The sequence below is a fragment of the Salmo trutta genome, chromosome 35 (genome assembly GCF_901001165.1).
Source record: "Salmo trutta chromosome 35, fSalTru1.1, whole genome shotgun sequence".
Taxonomy (NCBI): Eukaryota; Metazoa; Chordata; class Actinopteri; order Salmoniformes; family Salmonidae; genus Salmo; species Salmo trutta.
In genome coordinates, this window is record NC_042991.1 from 7,837,835 (window position 1) to 7,860,316 (window position 22,482).

The 22,482-nt window shown below is 41.1% G+C and overlaps 1 protein-coding gene across 1 annotated transcript; it reads right to left on the reverse strand.

The window, feature by feature from the left end:
• Nucleotides 1-12,949: 12,949 nt before the first annotated feature.
• Nucleotides 12,950-22,233, reverse strand: LOC115174546 (platelet-activating factor acetylhydrolase). Its single transcript, XM_029733186.1, has 11 exons — nucleotides 22,095-22,233; nucleotides 21,780-21,913; nucleotides 20,746-20,896; nucleotides 20,450-20,543; nucleotides 19,392-19,460; nucleotides 19,025-19,205; nucleotides 18,675-18,788; nucleotides 18,135-18,226; nucleotides 15,503-15,682; nucleotides 14,862-15,010; nucleotides 12,950-14,118 (listed from the first exon to the last, which is right to left on the reverse strand). The coding sequence occupies exons 1-11, from the start codon at nucleotides 22,216-22,218 to the stop codon at nucleotides 14,027-14,029; spliced, it is 1,380 nt and encodes a 459-aa protein (XP_029589046.1). The 5' UTR covers nucleotides 22,219-22,233; the 3' UTR covers nucleotides 12,950-14,026.
• Nucleotides 22,234-22,482: the final 249 nt, after the last annotated feature.

Here is a 22,482-nt window from a genome sequence, read left to right on the forward strand (position 1 = left end):
GCTGCGGCTGCTTCTTCTTCTTCTATGGTGTAATGGCTTTCGCAACAATTACATGTGCATTCCGCCACCTACTGTGCTGGTGAATAATAAGGATCCAAAAAGGAAAACAGTTGGGCAAAAAATTATAAAATATGATACAAACTACCAAAACATTTATTAACTAAACAAAATTAACCTGCTTTTCTGTAAAAATCTCATTCTAATCAGGCTCAGAAGCCTCCTGTGAGGGCAAAACATTTCCTAGCGACAATAGTTATTTTTGTGCTTCTACCGTGAAGTCTTGGAGCTCCAAAAACGTTTTTGGCTGCAGATATAATGATATCCAGCTTTTTGGACTTATTAGACACTTGTGCTGTACAATTAATCACTGTGGCTATAAATGCCACAAATCCACTTTCTTCACAATGAGGGTATCCAGTGTGTGTGAGTGTGTAGGGCCCTTTGAGTGTGCATAGAGACAGTGAAACTGAAATAAAAGGTCAATAAACATACAAGGTTAACTCAGATAGTCTGTGTAGCTATTTACTGTATCAGTCGTATTGCTTGGGGATACAAGCTGTTCAAGAGCCTGTTGGTGTCAGACTTGATGCACCGGTACCTCTTGCCATGCGGCAGGAGACAAAATCGTCTATGGCTTGGGTGGTTAAGGTTTTTAACGATTTTCCGGGCCTTCTTTTCACACCGCCTGATATAGAGGTCCTGGATGGCCCCAGTGATGTACTGGGCTGTCTGCACTGTAGCTCCATTCCTGCTCTGTAGCCCCATGCGATTAAGGGTGTTGCTAGTGCCATACCAAGCACTGATGAAGCCAGTTAATATGCTCTCAGTGGTACAGTTGTAGAACCTTTTGAGGATCTGCTGAGAGACCATGCCAAACTTTTTCAACCTCCTAAGGGGGAAGAGGCACTGTCGCACCTTCTTCATGACTGTTGCATGTGCGTTTGGACCATTTTAAGTGATTTGGACGCAAAAGAACTTGAAGCTATCTCAAATCAAAGTTTATTTGTCATGTGCGCCGAATACAACATGTGTAGACCTTACAGTGAAATGCTTACTTACAGGCTCTAACCAACAGTGCAATTTCAACAACAACAAAAAGGTATAAGGTGAACAATAGGTAAGTAAAGAAATAAAAACAACAGTAAAAAGACCATGAATTATACATGCTCAAGTGCAAAACTATACATTGTTTTTTACAAATCAGACAGGCAGACCTGTCAGACCTGTCAGAAAAATAACAGTAGCGAGGCTATATACACGGTAGCAAGGCTACATACAGGCAACGGTTAGTCGGGCTGAATGAGGTAGTATGTACATGTAGATATGGTTAAAGAGACTATGCATATATGATAAACAGAGAGTAGCAGTAGCTACCTGCTCCACTGCCGCCCCGTCGATGTGGATGGGGGCGTGCTCACCCCCGTTTCCTGTAGTCCATGATCAGCTCCTTGATCTTGCTGACATTGAGGGAGATGTTGTTGCTCCAGCACCACACTGCCAGGTCACTGACCTCCCCCCTGTAGGCCTGGTCAGGCCTTCCACCGTTGAGTTGTCAGCGAACTTGATGGCGTTGGAGTTGTGCATGGCCACGCAGTCGTGGGTGAACAGGGAGTACAGGAGGGGACTAAGCACACACCCCTGTGTCAGCGTGGTGGAGATGATGTCAGGGAGTCCAGGATCCAGTTGCAGAGGGAGGCGTTCAGAGCCAGAGTACTAAGCTTGATGACGAGCTTGGAGGGGACAATGGTGTTGAATGCTGAGCTGTGGTCAATGAACAGCATTCTCACATAGGTATTCCTCTTATCTAGGTGGGTGAGGGAGAGCAAATGAGATTGCGTCGTCTATGGATCTGTTGGGCCGGTATGCAAATTGGAGTGGGTCTAGAGTGGCTGGGATGGTGGAGTTAATGTGTGCCATAACCAGCCTCTCAAAGCGCTTTATGATTAACGAAGTGAGTGCTACAGTGTGGAATAAGGTGTAGTCAGAGAGATGGTTGGCCATGGAATACACATAGAATGGGGTGCTGGTGTGCTTCTGCACCTCTTTTAGGTCGTTATCACAACTATCCGGCCCATGTTCAGTCATACTCGGGGTCTCGCGTGTGTCCCTCAATTTCATTCCGTCTCAGTTGCAGCATTCAAATCGTGGTCATCGTGTGTCTGTGAATCACAACATTAAAGACGATGAGTGATCACAGCATATCCACAAATTGAGCCATAGGCAATACAACTTAAGCATTGAGGACAGCCTTTTGTTGACAACATGGTGGTTTACACTATGTCTACTGTGTGTGTGAATGATGGTACACTTAGGCTTGCACATCAACCAGTACTGGGACCATGGTAGACTTGGGATGCTTGCTCTCAAAGTGCTGCTTGAATGAATTCGGGTCTGCGTCGATAGGACAAATACAAAATGGAGGAAGTTAATAATCTGTGGCTTAGATTGAACTCAAAGTTGACACAAATGATAAACTAAGCAATACTACGACACATATGAAAGACTACCACACAGGCCAGTACAATAGCCTACAGATGGAGAGGAACCTAAAGGCATCAGAGCACGAGTGGTGGAAGTTGGCGGAAGTGGATGCTGAGTTCGAATTAAGCAGCGCGTCAAGTAAATTTGGTAGTAGTAATAACGAAAACTGGAACAAAAGGGAAATTGTCTAAAATTGGAGTAGAGGATACATGTGTAAATGATAATGAATCGCTTCTTGTTGGGATGCGTTTTATCTGTCAATTTTTTTTGAGGCATTTGTTGAGTTAAGGATGCATGTGGGAAACCCGTTTGAGGTGTCAAATGGTGAACTATGCGCTTGGAAAAGTGGAGTCTGTCAGAGTGACCAGGAGTGTATATCTGAAGAGCTGAGGAAGATTGCAGTGGGCCTCAAAAGAATCCAGACAACAGAAGTTTTGAACTTCTGAGTAGAGCACCCAGCAAAGGAGTCATCTCAGGGGTGACGACAGATGTTCAGGCTGAATACCTGAAGAGAATTCCTGGTGTGGTTGGTTTCTGGCGTCTGACCCGCTGGGCAAATGGAGAAAAATAAGAAAGTCTGTCTGTTCTGTTGTTTTTTGATCAAGAGCAAATACCTACGCATGTGAAGCTTGGTTATGTAAGATATGACGTAAGAGCTTTCATTTTCAAACCACTGCAATGTAAAATGTTTAATTTGGCCATGTTTCAAGTGTGTGCAGACGAACAGAATATACTTAAGAACGGTGTGTAGAAGAACGATGGTGTTGCAATTGTGGTGGGGATCATGATCCTGAGTTCCTGAAGTGCCCTGTAAGGGTGAAGGAAATTGAGGTGGCAACAGTTAGAGCTGTCAATCGAATCTCCTATGCGGTGATTAAAAGAATTGAGAAAATAAGTGATGCTAGCAAAGATATGGTAGTGGATACATCACAGACTGTAGTAAATGTTTGCTGTCAGACAAAAGATAAGGTTTGTTAAAAAGGTGGATTTTGTTGCGTTCATTGCCACAGTTGTCGTAAGGATTGGACCAAAATGCAGCGGGAATATGTACACTCATCTTCTTATTTGAAGAAGGAGAAACAACTAAATACATATACAAAAAGAACGAAACAGTCCTGTCAGGTGCAACAAACACTAAACAAGGAAGCAACTACCCACAAAATCCCATAGAAAAACACTCCTCTTAAATAGGACCTTCAATTAGAAGCAACTAGGAGCAGCTGCTTCCAATTGAAGGTCAACCCAACAAATACCACATAGAAATAGACATACTAGAACTAACATAGAAATAGACTAACAAAAACATAACCCAACAAACCCCGAAACACTCTAAACAAACACACCCCTGCCACGTCCTGACCAAACTACAATAACAAATAACCCCTTATACTGGTCAGGACATGACAGTACCCCCCCCCCCCCCCCCCCCCCCAAAGGTGCAGACCCCGGATGCACCTTAAACAAAAACACAAAAATAAACCCAACACAAAAATAATCCCAAACTAAAGGGAGGGAAGGGAGAGTGGCCACCGTCACCGACGGTTCTTGTGCTACACCCCCTCCCCCCAACCTCCTCCTACGGAGGTGGCTCAGGCTCCGGGCCTTACTCCCGAACCTAACCTGTGCACCCCCGCTAACTGTTTATTATATTTTACCCTTCCCGAAGTCTCTGGACTAAGGCGCATCGCTGAAGACCTTGGGCTGATGCGCGTCGCTGGAGACCTCGTACTGGAGGGCGACTCTGGGAGCTCCGAACTGTGGGCCGTCTCTGTCGGCTCCGGACTGTGGGTCGTCTCTGTCGGCTCCGGACTGTGGGTCGTCTCTGTCGGCTCCGGACTGTGGGTCGTCTCTGTCGGCTCCGGACTGTGGGTCGTCTCTGCTGGCTCTGGACTGTGGGCCGTCTCTAGACGGGGCACTGTCGCCGGACACTCTGGATGGGGCACTGTCGCCGGACACTCTGAACGGGGCACTGTCGCCGGACACTCTGAACGGGGCACTGTTGCCGGACACTCTGAACGGGGCACTGTTGCCGGAAGCTCTGGACGGGGACTGCACACTGAAGGCCTGATGCGTGGGGCTGGCTTAGGAAGCGCCAGACTAGGGACACGCACCACAGGGCTAGTGCGAAGAGCAGGACGAGCTGGACTGGGCTGACGCTCTGGAGGCCTGGTGCGTTGTGCTGGCTTTGGAGGCGCCAGACTAGAGACACGCACCTCAGGGCTAGTGCGAGGAGCAGGAACTGGATACACCGGGCCATGAGTAGGCACTGGAGGTCTGGAGTGCACCTCCTGCACAAGCCGTCCTGGCTGGATGGTAATCCTAGCCCTGCACGAGCGGAGTGCTGGCACAGGGCGAACTGGGCTAAACAAGGAAGCAACTACCCACAAAATCCCATAGAAAAACACCCCTCTTAAATAGGACCTTCAATTAGAAGAAACTAGGAGCAGCTGCTTCCAATTGAAGGTCAACCCAACAAACACCACATAGAAATAGACATACTAGAACTAACATAGAAATAGACTTACAAAAACATAGCCCAACAAACCCCGAAACACTCTAAACAAACACACCCCTGCCACGTCCTGACCAAACTACAATAACAAATAACCCCTTATACTGGTCAGGGCATGACAACAGTTATAAACTGTACAGCACAAGTCTCAAAGAAGTCGAAGAAACTGGACATTATTGTGGCTGCGGCAGAAAAGTTTTTGGGACTCAAGAATTTTACATCTGAAGACATCAGATCTGTTTTATTTATTTATTTATTTTTAACAGAAAAGTTGTTTGATTTTATTTTATATCAACAAGTTCAACTTCAATTTGAGAGTGGAGCTTGCATTATATATAAATACACCCCTATATCGCCGTGATTCGGTATGTTGATTATTTAAGTCAGGTGTTAGAGTTGGCCTGGGACAAAACTCCTGCTCTTCAGGACTTCCTCCAATGTCTGAAACAGACCAAAGCAGAATAATAGTGTTCCAGGTTGAAACAGCTTACCTAATTGAGAGGTGATAAGACTCGCGGACACCCACTGGCTCTGGAATAGAGAAGGTGCAAATAAGGTTAGCAATTTGGCATCATTAACATGACAGTAATTCTACTTCAAAAACAAATACGTGAATAACAATTCATTTAAATCCCACCGTAGCAGGTAGGACTAAATAAGGTTACATAACCTTGCCTACTAGCTATACTAATGATCTGCTGTCCAGAGCGTTACAGCAAACATATCAATGTTTTCCCGCAGTAAAGTAAGCACACTGTTGACTTACTGTTGGGCCTCCTGAGTGGCGCAGCGGTCTAAGGCACTGCATCTAAGTGTTGAGGCGTCACTACAGACACCCTGGTTTGAATCCAGGCTGTATTATAACCGGCCGTGATTGGGAGTCCCATAGGGCAGCGCACAATTGGCCCTGCATCGTCTGGGTTTGGCCGGTGTAGGCCGTCATTGTTAATAAGAATTTGTTCTTAACTGACTTGCCTAGTTAAATTAAAATAGGATGCTAATCAGCAGTGATGTAAAAGTACTACTTAAGTATTTTTTTGGTGTATCTGTACTTTATTTTACTACTTATATTTTTGACAACTTTTACTTTTACTTCACTGCATACCTAAACATTTTTTGTCTTGAACGCACCATCAATACAGAAGAGTAAGAGGAAGAGAGAGGCCCAACTCGGTGGAAAATCTATCTCCCTCCAGCAGTTTTTATTTTTTTCTCCAACCAAGCAAGGAGTTTTTCTACGAGGTCAATGAGAGACAGTGGTGTATAGTACTGAAGTAAACATACTTTAAAGTACTGCTTAAGTAGTTTTTTGGGGTATCTGTACTTCACTTTACTATTCATATTTTTTACAACTTTTACTTTTCTACATTCCTAAAGAAAATGTTATACTTTTTACTCCATACATTTTCCCTGACAACCCAAAGTACCTGGTACATTTTGAATGTTTAGCAGTACAGGAAAATTGTGGTAGTTGTGGAATTGTTAGATTACTTGTTAGATATTACTGCACTGTTGGAACTAGAAGCACAAGCATTTTGCTACATTCACATTAACATCTGCTAATCATGTGTATGTGACCAAAACAATTCAATTTGATTTGAATTAAACAGAAAAGGTGCTGTTCTGAACGACCATTCGAAAAAAAAAAGGAGGGATTGGGCTGTAGGTTGGGGTACACTATCAGAATGGCTGCTGCCACATGCACCAAATGGACAGATCTTACTCAAACGTTGAATTGTCTGTAGCTTTACAGGAACGATTTGGGGAAACGTGTCATTCAGTACAAACCGTCACACAACGTAGAAAACATTTCATCGAACTGAATGCATCCCAGTTCAATTTAGGTTCCTAGCTCCCCACAACTAACACTCATTCAGTGTTCACAGACCCCAAAGGACTGGATAGACCTACAACTAATTGCTCTCACATATTCTATTCTTCAGATCCGTAAATTGAAATGGAATGTCCTTTGTCATAAACAGTTGATTGACATAAACATTTTGTCCTTCAAAACCCATATTAACTATTCCATCTTTACGGTCTGCTGTAGAATGAATGGTCTGACATGTCTGATGTGTATGTTGTTGTTTTGTTCTCTGTATAGAAGAAGATGGCTCTGGTATTGAGCTTCAGGTCCTGGAGAAATGACCCCTTGTTCCTCTCTAATTTTCCCTGTGCTGGACCAAGACGTTGAATTGTCTGTAGCTTTACTGTTTGAGTAATAGAGGATTATAAATGTTTTACAATGTTGATAATAGCCCATAGGGGGCTGGAAGATGTATTGATTCATGAGTCTTCTTGTTTTTTAGCATAATCTATTATGTACGTTTTTCTTTGCTGTCCATTGTGAATGAAGTCAGCATAGAGATTTTGGAGGGTTTTGTTTATAACTATTTTTTATTTGCCTAAACAGATTTCTAAATGAGCACAATTATTTTTCAACTTTTAAAAAATATATAATTTCTGAAACTGTTTTTAAATACATTTACAATAAACAATATGTCAGACTCATTGTCAGTCACAGCTGTTATTTTACTATAGGACTACACTTCCACGATGTATAGTAAAGCATGATCCGTATTTTATTTCTTACAACATAGTCAGCAGCACTTCTTAGTTTTTCCCATGTAAAGGACTATAGCCTACAGCCGTCCTTCGTAATTACGTCACAGACTCCTACCTCTATCATCTTTACCTGCAGCTGAGTTTCTCGCCGGGCGCGGTGGCATGTGCCTGTAATCCAAGGCACTGGGAGGCTGAGGTTGGTGGATCAAGTGAGCTGAGGAGCTCTGGGCTGCAGCACGCTATGTCGAACGGGTGTCCACGCTAAGTTCGGTATCGATATGGTGATCCTGGGGGAGCCCTGGACCACCAGGTTGTCTAAGGAGGGGTGCACCGGCCCAGGTCGGAAACGAAGCAGGTCAAATCCCCCGTGCTGTCCAGTAGTGGGATAATACCTGTGAGTAGATGCTGCAGTGCAGCCTTGGCAAGACATCGAAACCTAACCTTTTTTATTATTTTTTATTTGATTTTTATGTTTCCTCTACAACATGTTTAGCACACCATGAAAAGTCGACTCCTTTTTTGCAGGTTACCAAAAACAATTCAAGTTCTGATACCTTCTGATGATTGAGAATTATACTGACTCCTGGCGACATTTGTGAATATTGATAACATAATGCATTTAGAGAGTGGTGAGAGCTAACGCGATGCTTAGCATCGAGACCAGGTTGGGGCGAAGAGGGGGACGGATGCTGTTGACCCGGATCATTGGTTGCTGCGGAAAAGGAGGAGGTCAAAAGGGGGGTGAGTGTAACCGATGTGAAATGGCTAGTTGTTAGCGGTGGTGCAAAGTAACAGTGTAGCTTCTGTCCCACTCTTCGCCCCAACCTGGGCTCGAACCCTTGCTCACATCAACAACTGACACCCACCGAAGCATTGTTACCCATCGCGCCACAAAAGCCGCGGCTCTTGCCACGCAAGGGGAAACCCTACTTAAGGTCGCAGAACGAGTGACGTCACTGATTGAACCGCTATTAGCGCGCACCACCGCTAACTAACTAGCCATTTCACATCGGTTACACTCCTACACAGGACAAAGTAACAGAACTGTTGAGTTACACTAGAGCCGCGCATCTTCACATTGTCTGCATCATGCAAGCTTTGAATGACACTAATGGTATTCTATTCAATGGCAGCATGATGTGCTGCTTGAGGAAGAGACGCCTTCTCCTGGCGAACACACTGAATGTATGTGATCATACGGTATATACAATAATACTGTCTAATAACACAGGCCAATGAAGTAGGGACATTATTTTTCTTGATTGAGCAGGAATTCCTGCATTTCTGGCATACCCCTCTATTCATACATCATTGAAATTGATCTACTATTTAAACCAAAGATAATATATTATATTGCAAAAATAGCCAAGTGACTGCTCTAACAATGGAAATACGGTGAGCGCCAAAGGTATTGGGACAGTGACACATATTTTGTTGTTTTGGCTCTACTCCAGCATGTTGGATTTGAAATGATACAATGACAATGTGGTTAAAGTGCAGATTTCAGCTTTAATTTGAGGGTATTTTCATCCATATCGGGTGAACTATTTGGAAATTACAGCACTTTTTGTACATAGTCACTTCATTTTAGGGGACCAAAAATATTGGGACAAATTCACTTATTAAATGTATTGAAGTAGTCAAATGTTTTGTATTTGGTCCCATATTCCCAGCATGCAATGATTACATCAAGCTTGTGAATCTACAAAGTTGTTGGATGCATTTGCTGTTAGTTGGGGTTGTGTTTCAGATTATTTTGTGCCCAATAGAAATGAATGGTAAATAATATTTTGTGTCATTTTGGAGTCGCTTTTTTGTAAATAAGAATATGATATGTTTTTAAACACTTCTACATTAATGTGGATACTACCATGATTACGGATAATCCTGAATGCATCGTGAATAATGATGAGTGAGAAAGAGGCATAAATATCATTCCCCCACAAAAATGATCATCTCCCCTGCTATTGTAAAAGGCTCTGCATGGTCAATCCAGATCAGAAGTGGCTGTAAATCATTTACTGTGATGCGGCCTCGGCAGAAGTCAGAGCTTTCATAATACTTGCGCTTGGGATAACTGTCATACACATCAAATAAATTGGTCAGCCAAGATAGCATGAAGTAAAAAGGCTACACCGTTTTCCCACCTACATCCCGATTCTCCCAATTGCCCCCCAGCAAAATTATCTTATATTTAGGCTATTGTTTGTGTCTTTCACACTGTGTAAAAACCGGTGTGTAACGCTTGCATGGACGTCAACCCCAATACATCTTCATATCATCGTCATCAACTGCATTACAGTTAAATACTTTGCCTAACTTTTTATAAACCTGAAAAGGTACAACTTCTAAATGTTATGCAACGAAAACAGACAAATATATCCAAATCAGATTTTAGTAGGCAGATTGTGGGCCTCTTACAATACATCAATCAAATTTTTATTTATTTTATTTTATTTTACCGTTATTTTACCAGGTAAGTTGACTGAGAACACATTCTCATTTACAGCAACGACCTGGGGAATAGTTTCAGGGGAGAGGAGGGGGATGAATGAGCCAATTGTAAGCTGGGGATGATTAGACAGCCGTGATGGTATGAGTGCCAGATTGACTTTGATTAGATCAGATATCGACTTTGTTAGATCAGATTTGTTGAATGTGTGCATCCTTCTATCCCCCACAGTCTGCATTCCATTGACCTCTTTACTGCATCTCCCCATTACCTCCCCGATCGCTTTCCAGGAGTTCAAACACATTTTCATGTCTTTGAAATCCTTACACAACGTATCATAAAGATGTTTTTACTTGTGAACTTGTTCTGATAGCCTTTCATCAAAGTTCTCCAGGTTTGTTGTCAAGGAAGCGAGTTTGTGTTTATACAGGATGTACCGTCCCCACCTACCGTCAACCAATCATGTCAATGCGGAGCTATATGGCGCTATGCGGAGCCCTCCGCATTGTTACACAATTTGGGAGGCCCACCTCATCCCCGTACGGCGCTTACTTTGGCCTCCACATGCCTCCAGAGGCTCTGCAATTGCATCACACCCTCGGTAATGAGCCTCCAGACAGCATTTCCAGAACAATCATAAATTGGCTTTAATGGTGAGAGGTTAGCCTGTCTTTGGGGTATGATATTTGCGTGTCTAACTTTCTCACTCATCATTATTCACGATTCATTTAGGACTATCCGTAATTATGGTAGCATCCACATTAAGTGCTTTATAAACGTTTTATTCTTATTTACAATAAATGTGACTCCAACATGAGACAACACATTATTTACCATTAATTTCTATTCGGCACAAAATAATATGTAACACAACCAAAACAAACAGCAAATGCATCCAACGAGTTTGTAGTCACAAGCTTGATGTAATTATTGTGTGCTAGGAATGTGGGACCTGTTAGGTTCTAATTCTCAGAGTAAAAAACTCACCGGACACTATGAAAGCTTAACCAAGTTAAATTCTTCCCAGAGGATCAATACAGCTGCATTAGACAAAGACCTTTTCACACAAGCACTGATATTTAACCGTTCCTCCTCGGCTGAGTCTCCTCCCGAACACATCCGAACAACCAATGCATCTCTGTTGCTAGACAGAACCTTAGTGATATCTGTTCTTCCTCACTTCATCTAACCTGACCTCTACCCCAAAGTGCTCCTCCCCAACTCACGGCTGACATGGTGACTGGTACCAGACTGTGTCTCTTCTCCTCCCAGAGGATCCTTCCCATAGGATCCCTGATGGCTAACAACAACATATCCTGACATAATGTAAACGTTATACATTATGACATGAATAAGTATATTTCATATTCTCAGAACCCAACAGACCAAATACTAAACTTTTGACTACTTTAATACACATATAAGTGAATTTATCCCAATACTTTTGGTCCCCTAAAATCGGTTGAGTATGTCAAAAAGTGATATAATTTCTAAACGGTTCACCCGATATGGATGAAAATACCCTCAAATTAAAGCTTACAGTCTACATTTTCACCTCATAGTCGTTTTATCATTTCAAATTTCAAAGTACTGGAGTACAGAGCCAAAACTAATATCACTGTCCCAATTATTTTGAAGCTCACTGTACTGTACATGTCCTCAATGATTGAAGGCTGGCGAGATCAGGTGGGACCATTCTAGCCAATGAGAGGGCAGATAGGCGTGTGAACAACAGGCACAACTAAGCCGTTTTTTTCTCAAAGTTGCAGGAATGCCACATGCATCCACTTATATCAGTACAGTAACAGTAAACGTTACAAAACGTCTATTAGATCAATTAAGCTTCACGTAATTTGACACTGTCATAGACCTCCATGCAAAAAATAGTGCTTATCTCACGCTAACAGATTTTGGGCTAAGTAAATCCTCTCGCTTTGCCTCTTCCTCTCCGTTTAAACAAATGTCTTATTTTTCCTGATCTTCTCTGATTTCCTGATCACATCTCTGCCCTCACCTTCCATACAGAAGTTGTGATGTCACAGGTAAAGCATCTCACCCAGAGAGGGGAGGAGAAATGCGACGATGACGTCATCTTTGTGTCAGAGACTCGGCCCCCCCAGGAAATGCTGGAGCAAGAGCCAAAGATGAAGCAGTCCAGTGACTAGTGTGTTATGCAGGCACTCAAAATTATTTTTCGGGTTATAATCTTGGACGTTTATCAATTAATCTGTTCAGTGACAATTTCTTGCCAGTTCAATGGCATTTTATTTGCATTTGCATTCTGTGTCCAGGATTTACATCTAGGTTATTTAGTATTTTGCTTTGCTTTTTCCTTTAGTAACTTAATCACCCATCTTGACCTCATTTGGCTCAAGTTAGCCATTTGTCTGCTGATCAGAAATGCCTCGGGGCTTGTCAATTTTTCCTCAACTATTTGGGGCTATGGGCAATCTGTAAAATAACACAACACCATTTTAGGATGGTTGTTGACATATTTGCTTCATCAGTAGTTCTAAAGAGAACTCTTTCATCCAGGGCTTTTGTACCAGTGTAGTGCATTTATGGAATACTGCAAGATTGATATGGCAAAAATGTTTTTGTAATGCTTCTTTTGTAATTTTGTCAGTGTTTCAAAAATAAAGCACTAGATTTACATATTCCATTATTGAAGTTAGAACATCTGACATTTTCAATGTGAAAGCATTTGTTGAATTTAATTCTACAAAGTCACAAAATGGTTGTTCCTGTAAAAAAAATGTGGGCATGTGCAGTGAGATCTGAGAATGTTTTTACCACATCTACAATGTCCTCCAGAATCTAGTGTAGATGTAGCTTGCATTCTATGACATTACTAGAAAGTGATGGTTCATAATCTTCACATAGGACCTTATGATCATATTTATCACCACATAATTGTCATTGATCAAGGACACAAATACTCGATGTTCACAGTATCCATTTATAGTTGTATACAAATTAGATGTACTGGATTACAGTAGTGTAAAAGTGAAAAGCATGGAAATGAAGGATAGAAAATAAGCTGTTACATTTGAGTGTTCCAGGGTTGTATTTATTAGGGCAGTGTTTTCTAACTCCAGTCCTCCAATACCCCAACCAGCACACATTGTTGAGGCCCAGACAAGCACACCTGATTCAACTTGTCAACTAATCATCAAGCCCTCTGAGTAGAATCAGTTTGTCTGGGGCTACAACAATATGTGTTGTTGGGGATACCCGAGGAGTTAACAAACTGCATTAGGGCACACTACTGAAAGTTTTGCAACAGAAAACAGAAAAGGAGCGTTTCTCATTGGCAAGTTCAGGTTGTGTTAGTGAGTTTTCCGTTTGGTTACTAACATATACAACCCAGGTGGAAGGACAGGCAGGCTGCTGTAGGTTAAGGCACATGACACATTTATGGTTCTGATTCAAAGGAATCAAGAAACATCTCATCCTTTGTGAGCTAAGTGTCATCAATTAGTTTGATTCTTGTTGTATCTACGCTACCTCAATCTGTACTCTGTGCAATCATGCTAAATAAAAACATGAAATATATAATCAAAGTCATAATCACATTAACTATCTATGGGTTACAAAATGAAATCTTAACTATATTAACAAAGACTCCTTGATAAACAGCATTTCTAAACCGTACTCTTGAATAATATCCCATACAGGTGTATAATCGCATAGCACACTGGAACCATAACTTTGTTCATGTAAAAGATACTGAGTACAGCAGATTGTGTTCTTAGCTGCTCTATATAGATACTATGAAACCAAAAAAGTAGTTTCTCAATACTTGGATATATGCACCCTCGCCAAGCAATCATAATTTGGTACTGGTAAAGATAGCCTGTAGTAGAAATTAATTTGCATCTATTTTACAATTTGTCTATGATTAAACAATTTCAAGGCTCAGTGCAACAAATATTGGCACCTTGAGTTCAGCTAGTGGTATTGTCTGGAAATCAAACATCCCTCTGTGGAAAGTGCCTAGTTTAGATGGAATTGAACTAAGGTATTTCTGTGACATTGGTGCCTGGAATGAGGTTGTCGTCCTTGCCCTCTATTAGATGGTCCCATTGATTGAAGTCTTTATCCATACCTGCAAAACAAAGGCAAACACAATTGACACATTCCCCACACAAAGATATGACTTTGCTTCCTCTGTTTTATCAAATGAAAAACTTTCAGAACGGAAAGAATCTCCCGTACACAGAGTGACATTTGAACATGTCTGATGCACCTGTTGAAGCTGCCTGGAAACCTGAAATTGATTTCTGTCGGGCAAAAATGAGCGTTTGAATCAGGAAAGTTTCCTCTCACGACCTCTACACGACCTCTACATTTAACGTACTTTACCAGTTGTCTGTGCGGTTGGTCCTTCTGGCAGTAGGAATGAGAGACATCCACAGGAAATAATAATTGCATCAACTTTTCAAAGCGCTGGTTGTGCTTTCAGAATTCGATCACCTGAATCATGCGTAGAACCATGTAAACACGTGCACGAACTCGGCAAGTTCATATGTGTGTCGTGTATGCATTTTATATTGTGCGCATGCTTCAGGTGATAGAAATCTGAAAGCACTACCAGCGGTTTGAGAAGTTGATGTAATTATGCTTTGGATATATTGCATCACATTCATACCACCAAATGGACCAAGCGGTAAAGTATGTTAAAATACCATTTTATTAAACATTCTAGATTGTAGGGGTCGTGAGAGGAAACGTTCCTGCTTCAAACGCTAATTTCTGCCCAACGGAGAATGCAATTCAACATCTGGTTTCCAGGCAACTGTTGAAGCAACCCTTGTTTACAAATCAAATGAACGCCATACAGATCCTTACCTAGATGTCGCTGCAGGAATGCTAACGATGCTTTATTACAGAGATCGATGGCGACCTGAGGGTCGATTTCTCCTTTCAGCTTCAGGATCTTCCCGATCCAGTTGCCTGTCAGGAAGGTGAAGTCTGGGAAGCTCTGGTGAACCGTTCCCCTGTGGTGGGAGAATAGAAGAAGAAGAATACTTGAGTGGCCATTATCATTTTCAGATCACAGAAATGTACTTTCGATTAACCCAACTCCCTGAAAAACAAATGCACGCACACACACAGACCCTGCAGAGTCCAAAGCCAGGGTCACCCACAGACGCAAAAAGGACAACACAAATGTCATCGATGTGCTTCTCACATAATTAAGGCAATTGTGTGTTCTTTGGATTGTGAACTGTAAAGTTTGACAGTGAAAAGAAGTTCCTCATTTGAGGAGGATACACAACTCTGGTTTTTCTTGCACTGACAAGACTGGTTTCAAATCAGGAAGTGGTTTTGTAATAGCCAGACATGAGATAAATGACAGCAGACCAGAGATGGTGTTTGTTTTGTTTGGTCTTTTGTGCACAGATCAGCTAAACCAAATCGGTGTGGAAAACAAATGGAATCTTTCACATTGTCATCTCAGACACAATGAATGTATACTCTTTCCGTACTTAATGGTGACCATTTTCCTCTGTGTGGAGGAGGAGTCACGTGGGACCAGTTTCCTCATGTGCATGATGTTTCCGGCCCACTGGAACTTCTCAGAGTTGATGAAGAAGATGGGCTGCTTTACCCTGACGTAGATCTCGTCATCCAGGGGTAACATCCACGCGTCCAGGGCAATGCCACACCTGAGGAGATCAATAGCATATACACTGTACAAAAATATGAACGTAAGTGTTGTTTTCATGAGCTAAAATAAAAAGATCCCAGAAATGTTCCATACGCACAAAACAATTTCTCTCAAATTTTGTGCATAAATGTGTTTACATACCCGTTAGTGAGCATTTCTGCTTTGCCAAGATATGCCACGCCTGTCAAGTGGATGGATTATCAAGAAGCTGATAAAACAGCATGATTATTGCACAGCACCTTGTGCTGGAGACAGCTCCACTCTAAAATGTGCAGTTTTGTTACACAACAAGTTTTTAGAGAGCGTGCAATTGGCATGTAGACTGTAGGAATGTCCACCAGAGCTGTTGCTAGATAATTGAATGTTAATTTCTCTACCACAAGCCATCTCTAACCTAATTTTTGAGAACCGCAGACAACGTGCAACCACGCCAGCCCAGGACCTCCACATCCGGCTTTTTCAACTGCGGGATCGTCTGAGACCAGCCACCCGGACAGCTGATAAAACTGTAGGTTTGCACAACCAAAGAATTTCTGCAGAAACCATATCAGGGAAGCTCATCTGCATGCTTGTTGTCCTAACCAGGGTCTTGACCTGATTGCAGTTTGGCGTCGTAACAAACTTCTGTGGGCAAATGCTCATCTTCTGTGGGCGAACGGTTTGCCGATGTCAACTTGTGAACCGAGTGCCCCATGGTGGCGGTGGGGTTATGGTATGGGCCGGCAAAAGCTTTGGACAACAAACACAATTGCTTTTTATCCATGGCAATTTTGAATGCACAGAGATACCATGTTGAGATTGAAGCCGACTGTCATGCCTTTCATTCGCCGCCATCACCGCATGTTTCAGCATGATAATGTACGGCTCCATGTCGCAAGGATCTACACTCAATTCTTGGGAGCTGAAAATGTCCCAGTTCTTCCATGTAGAAAAAAGAAACGCACACCTATAAAGGCGAGGTGCTGGCTAGCGGAGCAGAACACTAGAAAATAAAGGAAAGCCGCACACTCTAGGAGCTCAGATGCAAAAATTTAATAACCAACGTTTCGACAGCTAAGCTGTCTTCATCAGGGTATCATGTTCTTCCCCAGTTCTTCCATGGCCTGCACACTCACCAGACATGTTACCCATTGAGCATGTTTGGGATGCTCTGGATCGATGTGTACAACAGCGTGTTCCAGTTCCCGCAAATATCCAGCAAATTCGCACAGACATTGAGGAGTGGGACAACATTCCACAGGCCACAATCAACAGCCTGATCAACTCTATGCAAAGGATATGTGTCGCGCTGCATGAGGCAGTCACACCAGATACTGACTGGTTTGGTGACTTAAAAAAATTTTTTTTTAAAGGTATCTGTGACCAACAGACACAAAGCTGTATTCCCAGTCATGTGAAATCCGGATTAGGGCCTAATTAATTTATTTCAATTGACTGATTTCCTTATATGAACTGTAACTCAGTAAAATATTTGAAATTGTTGCATGTTGCGTTTATTTTAGTTCAGTGTACAAATAATATTATTGTGAGTTTGGGGGGTAGCCAAGAGATCCGAACCTCTTGACAAGGTCGCTAGGTGTTAGGGTAAAGGTCCAATGCAGCTGTTTTAATCTCAATACCAAATAATTTCTGGGTAACAATTAAGTACCTTACTTTGATTGTTTAAAATTGTAAAAAAAATGGTAAAAAAGAAACAAATTACTTCTCAGCAAAGACCAATTTCTCAAGCAAGAATTTAACTAGGACTGAGTAGGAAACTGAAAACTGCCTGTTATTGGCAGAAAAGGTTGGAACCCTTTCTTTCTTATTGATCATTTAACTAATATACCGCTTGGTGATGGCAGCAGGCCAAAACGTCATCCCATCAAAGCAGGCTGATATTTCAGGCAGTCTTTTGAAACAACTGACACTAAAAGGGCATAATCCTCATTTTCACAAGTTCACAGTATTATTCCAACCTCATAGTGCGGAAATATATTTAAAACACAGGAAATCTTGTTTTTTACTGCACTGGGCCTTTAAAACGGCAACATTTTCTCTCAGCCTCATGACAAAATGTGTAGAATACCATTATTATTTATATAATTTGGTAATATAGCATGAGCTAGGGACTTCTTCGGTCCTCTCTAGCACTTGAAAAACGGATTTATTGGTGTAAGCCAACCAACTAAAGGACTAGTCTGCAACATCACACTGAGAAACACTGATTTAGTAGGCATGTTTATCCAAAGTGACACTGTATATTTTCAGTTTACAATATGGAAACATGGGGGAACCAAACTCACAACTCTGGTGTTAAAGAACCACGTTCCAACTATCCATAGAAACCAGATCTTAAATGTGCCATTTGATTACTTTTGATTAGACTTTTGTCGAGAGAGAAACATAATCTACATTGAAAACTGAAACGACTGTTTAAATGTGACTAAATTGAGAGGGATAGCTCTTACTTGAAGTGGACTTCTTCACAGAGGGCTTCGATCACTGTTGCGCCACCAAAAGAATGGCCCATCACTGCTATCCGGCACAAGTCCATAGAGTTCTGGGAAAGAGGGAAGATACAGGGTGAGGTCATTCATTACCAGCATCATAGGATATGATTGAAATACAAGGGTATGATTCAAACAGAAGACAAGTAATCGTACTACAAGTTTCTACACAAGTTACCTGAATACTAATCGATTGTTCATGCACAACTCTTAGGGCCTGTTTATTATCCAATGTGGAGGAATGTCAAAACAGCGATCAAAAACTGTTAGGTGGAAGAATATCCCTTGACAATCTATAATTTAACCTATGAAAACAGGTGGCCTTGCCTATTTTGTTTCTTCTACAAAAAAAGTGGTTATAAAGAGTTTAACTTGGTGTGTTGTGAAGAAGCTGAGCATTATCTAAAGGCAGTGTATTTAGCCATTCACAACAGCAGAAAACACAAAAGGTTAAAGAGTTGCTGGTCGCTGATTGTTCCATTTCAGACATAAAATAGTCACCGCCAAAGTCATCCAGTCAAACTTTGTCCCGAGCACGTTCTCCATCTTCTTTCCCGAGTTCATTTGGATGAGTATATCCAAAGCCTTCATGCATTCATCGGCTCTCTTTTTCACCTTGAAAGACAGTTAATTTCACATTTCTAAATGTAATTTGTCTTCCTAACAGAAGGCAATGCAAATGTGGAGAAATACAATATTCCTCAATGTTATGGCAGTAGTGGTATTACATTCATAAGTCAAATGTATTACTCAAATGTAGAGTACTGAGGAATGGATCAAACAAGAAGATAACAAAATCTACACACTACATTGAATGTGACATATTCATTTCTGTATATTACAATGTGTACCTGTTTATTCCTGAGGGGGAATTCACTCTCGCCTGGTTTCAGAGATCTGTAGTACATCCATTCCTCTACCAGGTTCTCTGGGGCCTCATGGTTGGGTTTAGGCAGCTGCGACTCCTCTTCTTTCTCCTCAGGCTCTTCAGTCTTTCCATGGTAGAAGAATGTGGCAGCGGCAGATTCATCCCTAGAGTAAAACAACGAATAAGAAATCTCTTTAAGTAAACGTAATGTAGACCGGAGCATCCCTTCCTCTGTCCATTGGATTCGGGAGCGCTTTTCAAAGTCTCTTTTCATGAATGAAGTGGACAGAGACTGTGTACAGCGTGTGTAGAGAATGGGAGAGAGTGTGTGTAAAGAGCATGTGGATTACCTGTGTTCCACTGCTGCTACTATGAAGCCCTGTGAGGCCAGTTCTGCGCATATGGCTGAATATAAAGTTCTGGGGGGGGGGGGAAAGACGTAAGGAATAAAATCATGTCCATATAAGATAAGATAATGTGGAGAATGTACAGTGCCTAAAGAAAGTATTCACACCCCTTGACTTGTTCCACATTTTGTTGTGTTACAGAGTGGCATTAAACTGGACAAGTCGGTAACAAAGGGGGTCAATACTTATTGACTCAAGACATTTCAGCTTTTCCTTTTTAAAAAAGTGTCAAAAAACACAAGTCCACTTTAACATTATGGAGTATTGCATGTAGACCAGTGACACACAATCTCAATTGAATTAATTTTAAATTCAGGCTGTAACACCAGTGGTGGAAAAAGTACCCAATTGTCATACTCGAGTAAAAGTATAGATACCCTAATAGAAAGTTACTCAATTAAAAGTGAAGGTCACACAGTAAAATAGTACTTGAGTAAAAGTCTAAAAGTATTTGGTTTAAAATATACTTAAGTATCAAAAGTAAATGTAATTGCTAAAATATAATTAAGTATCAAAAGTAGAAGTAAAAGTATAAATAATTTCAAATTCCTTATACTAAGCAAAGCAGACGGCACCATTTTCTTGTTTTTAAAATGTACAGATAGCCTGGGGCACACTCCAACACTCAGACATGAGTGAGTCTGCCAGATCAGAGGCAGTAGGGATGACCATGTGTTCTCTTGATAAGTGTGTCAATTTCACAATTTCCCTGTCCTGCTAAGAATTCAAAATATAAATGAGTACTTTGGGTTGTCAGGGAAAATATATGGAGTAAAAAGTACAACCTTTTCTTTAGGAAATGTAAGTAAAAGTTGTCAAAAATATAAATAGTAAAGTACAGATACCCCCCAAAAACTACTGAAGTAGTACTTTAAAGTATTTTTACTTCAGTACTTTACACCACTGTGTAACACAATGTGGAAAAAGTCAAGGGGTGTGAATACTTTCTGAAGGCACTGTACACGTAATGTGAACAATTAAATGCTAACTTCTGTTTGTACCTGAAAGCTCCAAGTCCATGAGAGAAGACAACAACTGGACACTTCCCATTCTGTTTATATGGGGCATTCATGGCAGCAGGTATCTTAAAAGATCCTTTACAAAAAAAAATACATGTTGTTATAACAACTCAAATACAGTTTGTGAGTGATTGAATAACATATACTTTACACTGCATAAAACATGGTACTGCATAAAACATGGTACATCTAGCCTACCTGAGTTGTACGACATGTTCCAGGATCACTATATCTAAAATAAACTAAATGGTAATTTATCATAGAATAAATATATTTACCAAAGAGGTAATTAAAAATCATTTCACTCAGGCCTCTGTTGATATTCATGAAGTCTGCAAGCCCATAGAAATATTCTTTGCTTGGGATCCAGTCTGGTTTTTCAGCTTCCTCGCATGCTACACATGGATAGTATAGCCGAAAGAAGGTACCCTAGAAACAGACAGTTTCAGCATGGACTCAGAACATTTCCTATTATTCTGTTGGTGAATCCGAGACACTCCATTTAGTATGATCACTCATTTGGTATGTTTCACATAGTCTGTATTAATTTGTGGATTTCCATCATCCATTTCGTATATGTTATGAATTGCAATTTGTACAAAGTTCCAAATAAAAAATCATACAGTGTTAGGAATTTCCAAAATGTACAACAAGTTACGAATGTACAAACGTATGATATGTTACGATTTCCAATTTGTTGAGGCTCACATTAGCTAGGTGGCTAACACTAACGTTTGCTAGCTCTAGGAGTTAAGGTTAGGAGTTAGGTTAAAGGGTTATTGTTAGCTAAAAGGGTTAAGATTAGGGGAATCAAATCTAAGTTAATTTGACATGTGCGCCGAATACAACAGGTGTAGACCTTACAGTGAAATACTTACTTACAAGCCCTTAACCAACAATGTAATGTTTAAGTAGAAAATAGGTATTAGGTAAACAATATATAAGTAAAGAAACACAAAATAAAAAGTAAAATGACAGTGAAAATAACAGTAAAAAAAAAAATAGTTAAGGTTTGGGAGAGGGTAAGCATTACATGATAAGTAGTTGCAAAGTAGCAAAAAAAAGTAGTAGCAAAGTTGCGAATTAGCTAAAATGCTAACGTTGTCCATGATAAGAATCAAACAAGCAACCATCCACCAGCCTTTCGAATTTACCTTAATGCCTTATTAAATAACCTTGTATCTTATGTAACCATACCAAAGTTAACATGTCATACTAATTTCAGTCTCACGGATTTACGTTTACTATGTTACGTCTTTCAATAGTTGTTACCAGTTAGTTTTGCATTTCTGAAAATTAAAACACTGTTAACCTTTACAGTGTGATCCATCATGAAATCTGAACATCCCACGGCATTGGGCCCTTTTGCTGGGGGGATCCCCAGATGGTTACTACAGGAGTTTGAATTTCCCATTCCTGAGAATAGACTCAACTTGCGCCTCAGATCTGTCAAAGGAAGTAAACACATTAGAATGTCACCGAGTCAGCTAGCTTTGTTGCAACCAGGAGAGTTAGTACAATGTAAAAACTATTGGTTGCATCGAAGCTATAAGAGTACATCATTAGCTAAATCGACCTCAGTTGCTAGGTTGGCTAGTAGCTGATAAAGTTAGTTAGATATAGCTACCGGTGTAGCAGTTTCTCGTTGGGAACAAGTCGGGAACATTGGTTGGGACAATGAAGTCAAATATTTTATAAGTAAACCAAGATAGACCACAGGCTGTCGTTTCCAATGTGAACAAATGAGTCATAGTGGGCAGAGCCAAGCACGATCCTGCGAGATCCTATTGGCGTTTCTAGCAAACCTCTGCATATGTCCGTTAGGGAACGCCTACTCTGACGTGCGCGTGCCCAATAACTCAATTCGCCTTTGCGCACCTTCTAAATAACGCGATTAATTTTTTGTTGTTGTTGCAAAGGCTAAGGTCTACAAATCCTACTCCATTCTTTTCGTAACAGATTTTAGTTTTGGAAACAGAAAACTGTATTGAGATCAAATGTTTCATCGATGAGAA